At 38.2% G+C, this 17,333-nt stretch overlaps 1 protein-coding gene across 22 annotated transcripts in view; it reads right to left on the bottom strand.

The window, feature by feature from the left end:
• Inpp4b (inositol polyphosphate-4-phosphatase type II B) overlaps positions 1-17,333 on the bottom strand; it is a 752,337-nt gene that overhangs the window by 31,951 nt on the left and 703,053 nt on the right. The window contains exon 26 of one of the 22 annotated variants that reach the window (XM_031340456.1): positions 1,314-1,522. The exons of the other annotated variants lie outside the window; for them this stretch is intronic. Within the exon in view, the coding sequence (XP_031196316.1) occupies positions 1,399-1,522 (124 nt within the window). The 3' untranslated portion in view covers positions 1,314-1,398. Of the gene's footprint in view, positions 1-1,313; positions 1,523-17,333 lie in introns of those variants that run through there. 22 annotated transcript variants of the gene reach the window in all.

Genomic DNA, 17,333 nt, shown 5'->3' with positions numbered 1-17,333 from the left:
ACTAAAACCTCAAGGTAGGGTTCTGAAAGCAGGAACTGAAGCAGAGGCCATGGAAGCACACTGCTTACTTAGATTGCTCCTCATGGCTTAGACAGTTTGCTTATAGCACACACAACTATGAACCCAGTGTGAGCTTGGCCTTCACATACCAACCATCAATCAAGAAAATGTACCACTGGTGTACACACAGGCCAATCTGGTGAGGGTATTTCTCAAATGGTGAGGGTATTTCTCTGCCCAAATCACTCTGGCTTGGGTCAAGTTGACATACAACACAATGGTCAAAAGACAAAGGTAGAAACTGAGAACCCAGCTCCTTGAAAGATTGAATGTTAGCTGCCAAGCCTCAAAGACCATGTCTTGATGTGTAAGGCTTCAGAGCCTCACCCCTGAGCTGGTGCTGAATGGTGTATCTCTAAATGCTAAAAGTGAGCTTTCACTCAGTCCTGGGTGCCCGGATAGTCAAATCCTAGAACAGTAACCCTGCAACCTTAGCAGTTGGAGCTGAAGATCTCAACTTTCTAAAGGCAGAGACACAAGTATCTAGAGCGCTCAGCCTCCATGTCTTTCTGTCCAACATACAGTGGATCTTTAGCAATGGTCAAGGATACAAACACTACAAAACCAAAACAAGACAAGACAAGACAAGACAAGAAACCTACCACCACCCTTTGCCTATTCAGAGTTTTTATACAACCAGGGAAAAAAGAATCCAAATAAACTCACTTGTAGAATTTTGATAGCAAAGTAGACCTAGCAGTTCAGGAGACAGAAACTGTGCAAACATGATAAAATGAAGTAAAGAAACAAAAATCTGGCCCAGGAAGTTGGTGATAGAAAGATGAGGAAAGTCAGTTCAAGGATCTTTTAAAATTTTTATTTCTATGAACACCTAAGTTCCATGTCTCAGAAAGGAGCAACTGTTGAATACTGTGGTCAGTAACAAAGTGCACAGAATGTTGGAAACAGCTAAGCATAAAATATAGCATGCATATTTTGCTGGAAATGAACATCAAATACTAAGTTTGAAATGTGACTTCACAAAGGGGTGATAACCTAATCACATCCCATCCACAGTGAAGATGGGAGTACTGGGAGTACTGGGAGTGAGTACTGGGAGTACTGGGAGTACTGGGAGTGAGTACTGAGAGTACTGGGAGTACTGGGAGTGAGTACTGAGAGTACTGGGAGTACTGGGAGTGAGTACTAAGAGTACTGGGAGTACTGGGAGTGAGTACTGGGAGGGAGTACTGGGAGTGGTTACTGGGAGTACTGGGAGTACTAGGAGTAAGTACTGGGACTGAGTACTGGAAGTACTGGGAGTGAGTACTGGGAGTACTGGGAGTACTGGGAGTGAGTACTGGGAGTACTGGGAGTGAGTACTGGGAGTGCTGTTAGTTAGAAGGCAACTGTCTTCTCTTCACCCGTGGAGGCGTGAACAGTATTAGCAGAGGAGGCTGACTGATGGATGGACAGCCAGCCACCTTTGGCTGCTCTCTCAAATGCTGGTTGCTTGGGAATTCTGAAAACAAATCAGAGTTCTCATTTTCCATGTGGCAACCATATTTACAACTAGGATGGGGAAAACTCTAAGAAGGTAAGTTATTTTCTACAACTGTACTATACTACCTGTGATGTCAATGTGCCCATAGACAAGAATGACGAGGATCATGGTGGTAATTATATCCCTGTCATGTCACAAGGCAACAATTATAAAGTGTAACACATTTAATGCCAAAATGACAATAATTTCTTTTAAGATAAAAACATTAAAATTTACTCATGCATTTTCTATCTGCATAACTTTATCTTTATTTTATTCTAAAATTACTGAAGTCTAACCTGTGTTCAGACTCCACTGGCTGCCAATGTTCATCTTTCAATTTTTGCTTAGGGACTGGAGGGAGAATAAGTCAAACTTTCATTCAAGAAAGGAGCTGAATTCATCTATTTCTACCCAAGCCTTAAGAATGAGAGGGTTTCCTAGTTATCCCACCTGCCAAAGGCAAATGGGCATGTGCAACTTCACCTGCCACAGGCAAACTGGCATGTGCATCTTCAGCCTTGGATTTAAAGTTAAGAGGGCAGGCAGTGCTGTCATCTATGTTAACAAAATTCCACAGGCCAGGACAGAAATACGCTTCCATTTTAATAAACATTATGGAAATTTTTACACATCCTTGGGCAAAAGGTAAAGGAATAAAATCCAGAATGAGTAGAATTCTATTTCCCTTGAGCTGTGCATGCTTAAATTCTATTAAAATTATGCCCTAAAAATCCATGGAAATTCAATCTCTTTTTGTGTCATGCTCATATCACTCCTTATTAAGCATTTCTAGAATTCACAGTATCTAAGATTCATAAAAAATTAAAACTGAAAGAATCAGTTCATTGTCCCTCAAGTCCAAACTCTAATGTACCAGAGGCTATCCTCCTTCTTTCAAGCTCTCAGAGCTCTGCCTGCATGCAGCACATGGAGCCCATCACACGCAGCCCTACACCTCTACCACCTTAGACTGGACTCATTTCATGGCAAGGAATGTTTTACTTTGTTTACCATGCAATACTATACAGAACAGTATGTAAAAATCTCCTATGAATACAGTCCTCTATGAGATAAGAGCCAGGTATTTTCCTCTCTATGAACTGTTGTATTTTGTTTGTGGATAGTAGTAGGTTAGTTGTACAGATGGTGAACATGGTGCCTTAAGGTTGTGTAAATCTTAGTTGATATCAGAGGATTGTCATGCTGCAAACAATGTAATGGTAGCTTCCATATCTATTTGATTTCTTCATCAGCTTGCATTATCAACAAAGCTTTAGGATGAAGGCAAACCCTAATTTCTTGGACACATTTCCAAAAAGATAATCCTTCATTTTTCATAAATGGATATTATTTCTCTGATTATATTTGTTTTCTTTTTTTTTCCTTCAGAGCATCACTGAAGAAACCATTTTGGCCTTAATCTCTACTCTGTTCCAAAAATACATAGCTGTGTAAGAGACTCAGTACTCTCCAGTTCAATATCGTGTTCAAAGGCCTCCAGAAGAATTCTTGTAGCATGCCCACCTAACAAGTCTAGCTTGATATTATAGTTATTGGTAGGATTGTTGAAACAAACCAACACATGAGTATTTGCTTGCTCAGACACAGTTGTCCATGTTTGAGAACAAAGGGTGACTAGCTGGAGTTGAGTACTCACAGTCTTTACAACTATTGATGTTTGGCCAACTAAAACTGAAGCTAATGTGGGATGGCATGTTTTTGTTTGTTCCTTGGCTTTCTAGTCAGCTATAAAGGGAGACAGTGCAGCCAGGATAGAATTCAGCTGCCTGTGTGTATGGGCAGATAAAGAACATCTATGCTTACAAATTTCACTTTTTAGATCCTCTTAAAACCATTACTTTCTCTGAGCTCATAATTTGATAAAGTAATCCACTTTAATATTAACTGTCAATATATGTCAGTCTTAGAATTCAAGAAAAACCCTGCTGAACTATCTAGATTATGGCTGTTGGGGGGAGGGCTGTGTGTGTGTTTGCATTTTATGTATGTTTCTGTGAAGAGTCAAACATGTGTGCATGTATGTATGCATATTTGTACAGCAGAAGACTGACTATGGCAGAAGTCCCTCCTCTCTGCCATCCACATTTATTTACTTTCTTATTTTTAAGATACACTTTCTCTCTGGGCTAGAAGTTACCTAGTAGGTTTGCTTACCTGGCTAGACAGCCCTAGTGAACTGTGTATTTTGGACTTCACAATGCTATGATTGCAAAAGCAGATCACCATGCCTGGCCTTTTACACATACCTTCTGCTGATCAAACTGAGATCCTCATGCTTGCAATGTGAATATTTTACCAAGTGAGCCACCTCCCTAGCCCCAGAAAAAACTTTTAATTATCAGGAACCTTTGTGTTTTCTGTATAGGTAGGAAGTGTTTATCCTATCTGGCATGGATACCAGCTTAGGGGGTGCCCACTCCTCATGGCACCCAATATGTCCTATACTTTCTTCCCTTTCTGACTGTCAGAATATATAAGGAAGTGTTCAGAATCATTGGCATCCTGTGGGAGCTATCTTTTGCCATAGTGGTATGATGACCCAACATAAAATAGAGTGTTCTATAGATTTAATACACAGTAAAGTCAGCTAACACCACCCTGAGCAGTCTCTACTTGGCAGAAAAAAAAACAAAACAAAACAGAAAAGCATGTCAGACTCTTGTGACAGATCTGTCCTGTAGTAGTGGTAGGTAGGTCACTGCAGAGACAGGCTGTACCCCAGGAAAGACATTGTGGCTCAGCACTGTGACTAGCACCTTACTTCATTCAAACTGGGTGCATGCTCACTCTGACTTGTCATCAAGGGACATTTTATTCCACTCAGCTTTGTTGTGTTGCTTGTGTTCAGCAGGGGAGCTAAAGGGATATGAAGCCAAATACCAAATTAGTTATGTCCCGAAACTGTAAATTCAGTCAAAGCCTCATACTCCGGTGTAATCCCAGAAGCAACAGCAAATGAACTGCAGAGTGGCTTCCTGCATGTACACACCTCTGGCTTACAGTGTTAGTCTTTCCATGACTAGAAGTTGTAGGAAACTCAGTATCCAAAGGTATCAGCACTCTGGAGTTACCTGTTAAATACTAATTTAGAGTATTTATTTATATAAATATGCCATACATAGTTCTAATTACTGATTAATTAGGTCTCACTGGATAAAGCAGGAAAGGTAGCTATCCAGTAAAATACTTTTTTTTCATTCCCAAAACATACACACAAAAGTTGTGCTTGTTGGTGGACACCTTAACTCTTGTGTTGGGAAAGCACAGACACATTGTGGACTGCTGGTGCTTACCAACAAGCCTGTCTAGCACACTTGGGGAGTTTCAGGCCAGTAAGAGACACTGCCTATAAATAAATGAATAAATTACACACCACAAACATATAGAAAATCAAATACGTCTTATCACAAAACTCTACCCCCTTTCTTAAAACACAGGAGATATATAATTCCCATTTACTTCAATGCCCGTATCTCAGTGATAAGGTCAATAGTAAGAGTGTATTTATTTGTATGCCATTGTGAAATATGAAGTATCTAAGTAAGGATGGCTGAAACACTGCTGCACATGAATATACAGAGCACCAAACACATCTTCCTATTATTTCGTAATGGCGTGGAACACTTTTTAAAATGCTATACAGTTCATGAACCCAGGAATAAAGACAAATATAAAATGGCCATCTTCTGCTCTTAGAACGATGGACTTGAAGAAAGAATCCCCAGCTCCATTATTTCATAGTTGTAAAACATGAAGAACTCTATAACTGTATTCTTCTTTTCTATTTAAATACCTAATCCATGGGGTTAAAATAAGATTCTAGGACATTAAACAACTTGATCCTACAGAAGGCAGGAAGGCAAGGAGGAGGGCAAGGTAGGAAAGAGGAAGGGTTAGGGGCATCAAGAGGTGGGGCAGAGAGAAGGATGAAGGCAGCCCCTGGCCTGAGTTTAGTTTGTATCGTTCATATTGAAAACTGGCTAGCTAATTTTTGCTTGTAAATAGTTGTGAGGAATTAAAATAGAAAGTGTACTGGAAAGTGGCAGAAATGGCATTGGGGAGTAGTGGTACATGCAGTTCCATTGTGTAGGATTTATAATAATTTCCTGCAATCCAGAAACCACCTTCAAATAATTGAGAAGCAGGCAAGGGAAGAGACAGTGACTTAGCACCTGTTGATCTAGGTGGAGAGTGGGCACTGATAGGAGAAGATGAAATGACAGATTTCAGCTTCACATGATGAGAATCTTTATTAAGCATATAGCTATCGAGCCAGGGGAAAGATCATCACAGGAAGTGAAAGCCCCTGGTGATTAGATGTGTGCAGGGAAATGTCAGCTGACAACTTGTCACAAATGTCATATTAAAAATCCTTGCCTTGGTTGGCAGGGTCATTAGGTAATTACCAAGGGCTCCTCCAAGTGCTTTCATCATAAAATGCCATTAACCTGAAAAGATATAAATACATAGAAATAGAACGAGCTTGAAGGCTGACTGATAGGAGATGAATAATCAAGACACTAATAGGTTTTTTTTTCTTCCACTAAAAGTACGTAATGGTTCACCAACTCAAGAAAGCAAAGAACAAAGCAATCAGGAAATGTTTGTGTGTCTATTTACATGATTTTTCCAACCTAGCTCACTTTAGTAAGATAGATGAGTACTGGGAAATTTAAAAATCAGTATTAAATTTAGTTACTGAAAGGGCCTGATAAGAACAAATTATTCTCTATGCACAGTCACAATGACTAGGTGATATGAATAGATTCATAGACACAATGAAGTTAGGTCTAAGCAAAAGAAGAGTCAAGCAATTTTATATAAGTATTTTGTTTTGAGCTCGGCAGTGGTGGTGCATGCCTTTAATCCCAGCACTTGAGAGGTAGAGGCAGGCAGACTTCTGAGTTCGAGGCCAGCCTGGTCTACAGAGTGAGTTCTAGGACAGCCAGGACTATACAGAGAAACCCTGTCTCGAAAAATCAAAATAAAAATAGTATTTTATTTTGTATTTATATAATCTAGTATAGATTGTTACTTATGTGAACTATCATATACATATGTGGTGTGTGTGTGTATAATATCTATAACTTTGGTCTTCAGATCAAGTTAAAGAGTAATATTTTAAAAGTGTATTCCAATTCATTTTTTCAATCTTAGTTACTCTATTTGGATTTTGTCTTTTAATGCATCCAAAAGTAAGCAACTTTATATCATTTGCTTGAACGCAAAGGTCTAACCTTGCCCTTGTTACTCCATATACATGTTCCTTGCTGTTCACAGAAGCATGCCTTCATAGAGGGGAAACAGATCAGATGAATACAAACAGTCCATCCCACACAACAGGCCCACCCACCCTCATTAAGCACACCCCATTAAATCCCACAGAAACATAACATGTTCACTTAGATTCAACACATCTCCAGCAGAAAAATCCTGAAGGTTAGTGTAGAGAATAATGCATACACTCAAACTAATGATGAAGACGATTGTGCTGTATACTATAGTGAAGTTTAGGAAAGATGGCATTTACTTTGCCTTATAGTATTGATTTAATAGGAAAAATATTAATAGATTTCAAATGTTGATGATGAAAGTGGAAAAGAGATTTGCATTTGTTGAAGTTCTTGTGTAAGATTTTATTTTTTGACATACTGATCTAGAACCAATGGTCACATAACTATAGGGCAAAAACCTTATTTTATATTTGAGAGGATGCACTACTTTATTAGTCTTGTTTCTTCAGAGATATGCCAAAGCTATCAAATGCTGAGTATTTTCTACAGGAGGAAACTTGAATCTGTGGTGTTGCATCAATCTTTATTAAGAAACATTTTCCTTTAGACACTGGTGTATATTTTTAGCCCAGAAGAGCAGCATGGCAGGTAGCTCATGGGGAAAAGAGGGGAGCCGCAGGAGCCGTGAGGGCCAGAACATCTCAAATTTAAGAGGAAGAAAGAATTCACAGCTAGGTCTACTATGTCAAAAATAAAGAAAGAAAGAAATGACACTTGTGCTTCCTTTATTAATTGCATATACAGCTCTAGAATATCCTAAAGCCCTAATTTTATTTATTTTTTATTGTTTTAAATTAGCTAAATAAAAATGTGGTGATTCCTTACCAAATCTGGAGTAAATAAACACAGTTAAAAAATATTTGGAAATGTATTAATAGCATTTAAAATTTTTTTTGAGATGAACATAATTCCAATGTTTCCCTTTTCTTTTTCTCCAAACCCTCCCACGTACCAGCCTTCACTTTCTTGCTAAACACTTAACTGGAGGTCGGAATATCCAACAGGCCACTACTAACTTTCAAACTGAGGCTTAATTAAGAAGAACAAGATACACTTTTGCCAAGACTTTTATGTTAACATCCCAAGATTATTAAGGTTCCTAAAATGGAGTATTCTCCACTTTCATCTCAGCACCTATTACAAGGGTATTAATGTAACCCCGCTCTCTGCTACTCAAGGGTTATAGCAAATGGTAGCAAAATAATCATGTTCACATTTATCATAAAACCGTACAGGGCAGACTGCAAAGAGCCATGACATTCCTTTACCTTGCCCTAAATAGAAAAAGAATACAGTGTCCATTTTCCATTATGATTTGAAACCATAACCTCTGCAGCATGAAATTTTAATTTATGAAAGAAAGAGCCTTAAGCTCTGAATCTGAGCAGGTTATATGAATATCAAAACTGCACGATTTTCTAAAAATAGATGCATTTAACTTCTTCTCCACAAAGGTTCTGCTTTTTAGAACTGAGTTCTAATGAAACACTATGCTTCTAGATCATGAATGCAGGCTTCAAAACTACAAAGTTATTGCAAGACAAAGTTACATGGACCTGGGTCATTTCTATTTCCAGTGCATCTCATTTGTATTCATTATTAAGCTTATAAAAATAGTCTTAATTCCCTGTTCAGGGACTGCACAGTTTATCTCCAAACTTTTAGTTTACTAATTTATATTTACTAATATACATGTTAAAATTGTATGATTTTAGCAAACCATTGAGAGCAAAACACTATCCATCCAAGTCGGAGCTTGGGCTCTGGAAAACCACCCAACAGCAAAATGTTCTGTGGTAAAGATACAATTATTGATAGAGGATCACATGCCAATTAAACTTTTGATCACAAAATGCTTATTAAAATATACTATTACCCTGTGTATCATATGAACTTTGCTATAGGATAATGTTTCTTCTTGAGATTGACTAAAGGTTTTTCCATGAAGCCATCTATTTCAAAAATGACAAAAATAGCTCATTTCTACAGAGGGGAGCATAGTTCCTTTGTCTGTCCTGTATAAACTAGTATCTTGAAGCTCTCATAGATCTGTATCCCTTGATATGGTCTCTTTGGAAGAAAAATACTCACAGCATCAAATAAAATCTCAAGTTATAAGAATTTCAACAGTTTGTGTTGCAAAATTAAGAAATAGAAACTGAACAAAAGATGGTATAGATGGACTTCCTCACTCAAGAGCAAAGGTGCCATCCAGGTGATTGGCAGACTCTCAGGAGTGTAATAGTGGCTTTCTCTCTAAAATAGCACAGAGTATGCACAATTTTGAAAACACACTCACTTAAATGTAAGAGATTAGATTTGCTTGAAATTTAGAAGAGTTGCCTGACTAATACTCGGTGTTGGTTGAAAATGGGTTTAAAGAAAGCACTTAGTGCATGATACTTTTTTATTATCATTTAAGTACTTGCACTCTCTTATGTTTAAAACTTCTGTCAATTTAAATGAATATAACAAATTCAACCAGTTATAAAGAAGAAACATTAGAAACAAAGGGTAAATAGGGTGGGGAGGTTGTATCATAAAATAGAGCCATGAATAAGGTTGATGTATTCAAAATGAAAACAGAGAGCCTATAAAGTGCTACACATTTTATATAGTTGCCTTGCAAAGCTGGTCCCGAGCTATAGACTAATCCATACAAGAGGGAAAACAATACATGGATACAAACACACACAAACACACACACACACACACACACACACACACACAAACCATGTCTGTGTGTGTATCTGTGTTATGGAGGATAATAGACATAGCACGTGGCAATCATTGTATCAGAAATGAACTGGGAATCCTCAAAGAATGATCAGTGAGGCAGAACTGGTAAGGTAGGAAAATATCAGTCAATAATACACAACTATATTATACTAAAAGGAAGAAACTTTTAAAAAAAGCCACATAGTGTATTATTTTTTATGTTTATATATATATCCATGGCAGGCTAGATTAGTGGTTCACTATAGATACTAGAAAGACATTAGAGGCACACTGCCAATAGCTTGTGGCTTGCTTTGTGTGCTAGCGAGTAAATTCAAAGTTACTTTATTGATGGTTTTATAGGCCTGTAAATATAATCCAAGCACACAAACACACACATACACACACACACACACACACACACACACACACACACACACAATACATAGATAAATACAAATGCCTTTTTTTTAGAAAGAAGTTTTAAATAAATAAATTAGAGCCCATTCTTCTAATTTCCTTGGTATAGTTTGAGGGCATCACATACACAGCTTTAGTATTAACACTTCTTTGGGAAGCTAGGCTGACAGAGCTGCAACAACAAAAAAGCAAGAGCAGCTGCAGCAGCAGACAATCAGAGACCATTACTACACAGCACCAGTAACAACCACAGCAGCCTTTACTGTTTCCTGATGCTCACTACGGAACTAACTAGTACTATGTTCAGTGCTTCAGAGATGCTTATTTTACTATATGTTCACAAGGATGCTCAAGGTTGGGGAGAGGAAGCTGGGAAAGTACCTCATTAAACAGTTCAACTTTATCATATGCTTACCAGCCCCTGCATGCATGCATTTGTACATGCTTGTGTACATGCACCTGTGCATGTGTACGCACGCGCTCACGTGTTTGTGTGTGTGTGTTGTGTATGTGTGTGTGTTGTGTGTGCATGTGTGTAAGTTTCTCTTTACAGATAAGTGTCTAAGAGCTTTTAGAATTAGAGTTCCCTTCTTTAGAGATCTGGGTAATTTAACTTCAAACACCATCCTCCCCCTCGCTGTTCTATGCTTCCTTTATGTGTCTTATTGAAGCCCACTGTTCTCTGCCATACTAGCTTCACTTTGAGTGTCTGTATTTTGAGCAGTCATCCCCAGCAAACAACGTTGCAGTGCTGAAGAAATGACATGTGATTTGTTACAGCTAACAAACTAACAATTTTTCAAATGATACACTTTATAAATTATATTCTTGATTCCCTATAATGATTTCATCCTTGCTCATGTGAATTCGGGAGTGCTCACTGAATGGCATAGAATGGGGTGTAATTGTCCATAATTACACGGGGCATTCAGCCATGATCCTGGGGGCACAAATATATTAAACTAGACATCTGAACATCTCTAGCAACTGTGATGTTCTATTCTGGAGCAAAGCTTACAGCCTTTTGGTTTGTGAAGACTTCATGTGCCATTGGACTAGAAATTGGAGTAGCTCAAACTGCATCCAAGTTAGATGGAGGGTTGGAATTTTTATGATGATTGAAGGCATTCTGATGGAAGGCAAGAGTTTTTAGGTGATGCATTCATAATACACTATTTGAATCATCCTGTATTTGTTTCTATGTGTGAGAACAAGAGAAATAGGAATATATCACAGCAAGTATTCACAGTCATGAAAATCTTCATCTAGAGAAGGGTTCAGGGATTGCATATAAAAAACTCACTATGAAATTATAATTTTATGGTGCTTGTCTACGATGTAGAAAGCTCTGGATTTGTCCCCAGTACTGAATCCCATAGTTATGATGGTGCATCCGTGTAACTCCAGCACTTGGGAAATGGAAGCAAAAGGATCAAAAATTTAAAATTGTCCTTGACTATAATGGGATCCAATCCATCCTGGGGTAAGAGAACCCACCTCATCAAACCCAGAAACTACTTTAAGTTAGATAGCTAAGTGGCATCTGAGAATAATTTATTTCATCTCCCCGCCTCAATCTCCCTGGGCATGTGGAACTTCCCAGTGTTGTCCATAACTGTTTTACTAAAGATCCTTTATTCTAAAGACGCCTGTATCTTTGCTTCTTTAGTGAAAGAACAAATGTTTTCTATGACACATTTCTGCTACACCTCATTTTCCAAGCTCAGAGGCAGTCTTTTGCTGAGTCTCCCGTGATTTCATGCGTATTCCTACTGAAACTTTCCTTTTCTTCTCTAGATGTAGATCTGCTCCTCCCACCCCTAGGCTCCTCCCACCCCTAGGCTCCTCCCACCACAGGCTCCTCCCATCGTCTAGGCTCCGCCTACCCCTTACACTTATAAAAATCCTCCTGTCAAAATCCCGAGAGTTTCTCTTTCTAAACCCAAGGCAGCTTCTTGTCCTATCCCACTGCATGTTTATGTTTTAAAAGGTGAAAGTAAGAAAAAAAAAATACATTGACAACAACTACCACTGCCACTCTACTCTCCTAGAACCCGACATAAACACCAAAGGCCAGAGGTTGATCAATGCTGAAATCAATCTTACCCTCTAATTATCCACAAACTCCCCATACATAAAATATTAGGAACAAGAAACTAGAACTAGATATTTGGATGATAATCAACATTTAGGCAGACTGTTACTCTCATATAAATTATTGTAAATGTATAAATAAATATTGCTTTTCACTCTAAACTTTTAAATTCATTGTGTTTGGAAATGTAGAGAGATGAAAGCAAGTATATAGGTATCGTGTATGCTGTAAATTAGTGTTGATATTTTAGAAAGTGACTTTGTAGGATCTGGTAAAACTGAGTGATGAAGAAGAACCAAGCAGAGTCACCATAACAGAGGCATTGCTCTGCTTCAAGGGCATAGACATCAGGCTACCAGACCCCTTGGAGCCTGTACAACGACACCGTGTACCCTGGATACCAGCCATGGTGCTACCAGATGTGATGTGTGTCCACCTGGCTTGTGCTCTTGCTTTGGTCTGATTTCTTCTCTTACTCTTTTTATTAATCTTTTTTTTTTTTTGGTCCCACTGTATGTTGAAATATGTAATTCCTTCAGGATTTTCATAGGAATTTATAGCTAAGTGTTTGCCCTGAACATTACAGAAGCTTTTGTGTAAGGCAGACCTGAGAAGGCAGGCTATGGGGATTCCTGTAGATGTTGTAAAGATGTTTGTTTTATGAGATAAAAAGGGTTCTTCAGTAGTCAGGAATGGGATGCTGTAACTTGGGTCCAGAATTGCCCCCACAGTTCTTTTTATTAAAGGTGTGCTGCCAATCTGTTGAGCTACAAGAAGGTGGGACTTAGCAAAAGTAGATGATGTTATTTTGGATCTGTCTGTGAAGAAGATAATGAGTATGGCGCATTTCTACCTACCTCTCTCATTTGTTCCAAGTCCCTGCACCATGAGCATCCACCTCTACCACATGCTCAAGTCAAGATGTATCGCCCCAGCAGGACCAAAGCAAGGGAGCTACTTGCTACACATAACAGATCCTCATATTACATATCACTAACAGTGACTCCTCTGAGATTATTTCTGTTATTGGTAACAGATATGGCCAGAGATAATACAGAAATGCACTACTGAAATTCTTGAGGGAGGTAGCAGCAGTAACAGAAAATGTATCCCTGCCTACATTATACTCTACTGACATGTTCTTTAAAACAATCTACTATTACCTGTCAGCTTCAGGCACTTTTGTGTCCAGGGCTCACAAATCTCCTTAATTCTGAAATAAGAAAACCCTAAAATCCATTAAACTGGACTGACCAATAAAAGTAAAGAAAAATAAAACAACATGGGAAAGAGACAGAGAGGAGACATAACTACTCAAATAATAGATGAACTATTCATTCTTCCTCAGAAGTCTCCCTACAAAGGCGTAAGGTACCACAAATATAATGTTGTGGATTCAGTGGTTCAGGCCTTACTTATAACAAAGCAAAGCATTTTGGAAATCATATCCTGCTCCTCCCCATATTAAAGTTCAGATGCAATGTGCTGAGAATGAGGCATTCCACATGATAATAAAGATGCAGGAACACGGGAGGTGGCTCAATCATAAAGTGTCAGCCTGCGGTAGAACCAAGAAGATCTGAGTTGTAACTCCATCATTTACAAAATGCCAGGCATGGTGGTGTACATACATAACCTGAGCACTAGAGGGTCAGGGGAATGAGATAGGTAAATTCCTCATGTGTCCTGGCCATCCAGGCTAGCTGGTCAGTGTGCTTCAGGTTCAGTCCCTGTCTCCAAAGATAATCTGGAGAATCATTTGAAGAAGACAACTGACATAAACCACTGGCTTCTACATGTACCCAGGCACATAGGCATGCACACCTGTATGTGAGCTCATAGGCATGTGCACCTATATGCATTGGCACAGAAGACACACACACACAGAGAATCAGAGAGACAGACAGACAGACAGACAGACAGACACACACACACACACACACACACACACGATTTACATAAAATCAGGCTACTGAGCCTTTCTTCTTTTACTAAAAAGGTATAATTATAAGCCTGTACCTAAAAGGTGATAAACTGATTACATGCGTCAATTTACACTCATTTGTTGTATTAATGGTTTCTCAACTATTATTTCAAGGGATGACAAAGGACAGGCAACTGAAAAATATGTTGTTCTATGTTATTTATACTATTTACACACATAATCTATTAGTTCTTATTTAGAGAAATAATTTTCCAAGAGCATTTTGTTTTAATTTACTCTGTAGTAGCCATTAGACATGCAAACACATTAGGTTAAACAACTTTAAAATCAGTCAAATTTATTGAGGTTTTAAAGATTGCATCTGTATAACTATTAATTAAATGTAAGCTTGGGCTTCTGAAAAAAAATGCACCAAGATGATAGAGCTTTTGGCTCTCAATGGAAATTCCAAAATTGAAAACAGAGCTGTCCTTCCTGTACCCTATCCTAAAAACAAAACAAAACGAAACAAACAAAAAACAGGACATCCAGCCAATTATGCATCCATTTCATAAAACCGTGTTTTGATGAGGAAGATTTCCTCTGTACAAAGGTATTTCACACCTCAAGAAAATAATAGAAATAGACTGCTTAAGTAAGTAGATCCATATCAAACTGGTTTAAATGAAGCAGACTGAATGGTTCTCACTCCTGGCTGTATTCCAGTGGCCAGCCTTCTCGGACTCCTGAGTTTTGCTGGTTTGTTTGTTTATTTGATTTATGTAGCTTCTGGTGGGTGTAGGTTAACAATAATTACCCTGTAAAACACAGTCATCCCTAAGAGATCCTGACTAAGTCTCAGTCAGGTTTCTTCCTAGCTCTTTCATATGAAGAGATGGTCTGAAATCCACCACTTTGATCAAAGACGGCATCATGTCATGAGTACACCACTGAAAGCAATGCAGACAGACCCCAGCTTGTGACAGAATCAAGTCTCAGGAATCTCGCTGTGAGATGACAGTGCAATAAGCTGTCCGTGTGTTTAACAAGCCTGGACTGATGGCATTGTATTGTAGTGACACAGCACCACATGGCATTGTGTCCCCCCTTGTACTTGTGTGATTGGCTGGGAGCCGCAGTTCACTGCTGCCATCAATATCACAAGAGAATAACCCATGGTAGCTTTGACAGAATTTAGAAACTGGCATGTAAGTAGCCAGAAATTCAAAATTCAGGGAAAAAAGAGACCAGTAAAAATTAAAACACTGGGGCCAGGTAGATGGATCAGAGTAAAAGATGCTCCTGCTTATCTGAAGATGTAAATTTGATTTGTGGGCCCCACACATTAGGGGTGACCCTGCTCTGATAAGTTTCCTTGTGATCTTCATAAACATACCAAGACACCACAGGAACACACAAACACACACGCATACACACACACACACACACACACACACACACACACACACATTAACTAAAAGCTTAAAATAGTACTAAGTCCAATCTTATTGCCTAGAATACTGGTAAAGTTCTTAACCAACTTAAATGTCTACACCTGCTGCAGTCTCTCACTTATCAGCCATAAAGGTAAGTAATTTTACAACTGTCTGAAGGTGTTTGACAATCATTTAAAGGTCAACGTCTGGTGAGTAGAACGTCACAGACCACACGGGGTAGAGAGGTTAGCAAACAGCTTTATCAACATGAATAAAAAGCTGGGCCATTTCAATGGTCAAAAATTACCACTTCAAGATTCTGCTAATCAAGTCTACTAAGTTGAAACATTCTTGTTCCTGAGAAACTGCTGTCTATGTGGGAAGGAGAGAGATCCTCTGTGGGGTCCTGACGCTCTGCTACCTGCATGCCCCATACTATTAGAGAAATGAAGGAAAATAAATCCCCGCCATTACAGTTGACTCTTCATGGCCCATAAAATGGGCACAAAGCACTCTGATTTGGCACGTAACCTTGAAGTTCCAAAAGCACATAACTTTTTTTTTACATGATTTCTATTTTAACTAATGAACTTCAGGTATTTAAATACATAATAAAATAATTTCAGTTCATCTCACTTGGTACAGAGGATGAATGTGATTGCAGACCCATAATGGCTAGCTCTAATGCTCCCCGAGTGTCCAGTGTCACTCTGGACATCAGGTCTATTGTTTCATAGGAGAACGTTTCAAGATGACTTTTTGGGAACAAAGCCCATGATTCTTTGTAAGGATATACAATAATACATATAAATATCAACAATGTTCACAGGGAACTTGCCCAGGCTTCTTATGACACAGTGCATTTCTGTAATTAGCATAGCATTTGTAAACACACATATGCACCTTTTTAAAGGCTGGTTGTTTTAAATGTGTAAAACACATAGGATTTAATATAAAGTACTAGAGTATAACCTAAATCCCAACATATTCACAAATAATGTAACTACAATAGATTTTATTTAAGCTATTAAATCAGAGTATCAAAATGACATCTAGTTTTTATTTAATAAATGTAGCTTCCATTGTGTCAAATATTAGTCTTGTCACTTTTGTATTCCTCAAGTCTTCTAATTCATGGCATTCTCACAGAGTGATTCCTATCCCTAGAACTGTTTTTACACAAGGACATCGAGGCATCAGAAGGTTGACTAACTTAACTTGCCCAAGGCACAAACAGGCAGTGAGATGTACTGTCTCTGAGTGGTATATGATGAAAGCTGGATTCAAACTTAGACCAACTGGCTCCAAACCCTGAACTCTTGCCTCCTCTGCTGTACTCATAGAATATTATGTTCCCATGAGCTTGTCTTACAAAGCCACAAATGCAAAGAAGGAAATACAGGCAGTTATATGTTTCTATTTTTTTTCTGAATCAACATGCCTTTGTGTTTTTGAAATATGTACACACCTATACTTATTTCCAAAGAAACCGTCATGTTCTAAAATAACCACTTTATACATAAGGGATAAATTTTATAAATTTGAAAGTTAGCTTAAAACATTACCTGAATAATAGAGACATGGAATTTAAAAGATATGGTTGGATTTAGGTAAATCTCTAGCATTTTAATTTTTAAAAGCAATTCTAAATCACAAACTTCTATTCTACATGCCACAACATGTGCAAATAAGTTTCATATATAATGCGAATTATGAACAAACCTATATGTAATGCACATTCTTATGGTTCAGAATATATATCAACATTTTGTTTACTTATTTGAAAATTTGCTTTCTAATTTTAGAGCCCTAACATTCTTCCTATGTTAACCAAGTAGATGACAGTTTCACCACCCAGATAGCTGATGAGTCATGTTAT

Source organism: Mastomys coucha, unplaced genomic scaffold (genome assembly GCF_008632895.1).
Source record: "Mastomys coucha isolate ucsf_1 unplaced genomic scaffold, UCSF_Mcou_1 pScaffold22, whole genome shotgun sequence".
Classification (NCBI taxonomy): domain Eukaryota; kingdom Metazoa; phylum Chordata; class Mammalia; order Rodentia; family Muridae; genus Mastomys; species Mastomys coucha.
This window is presented reverse-complemented; position numbering and strand designations above follow the sequence as displayed.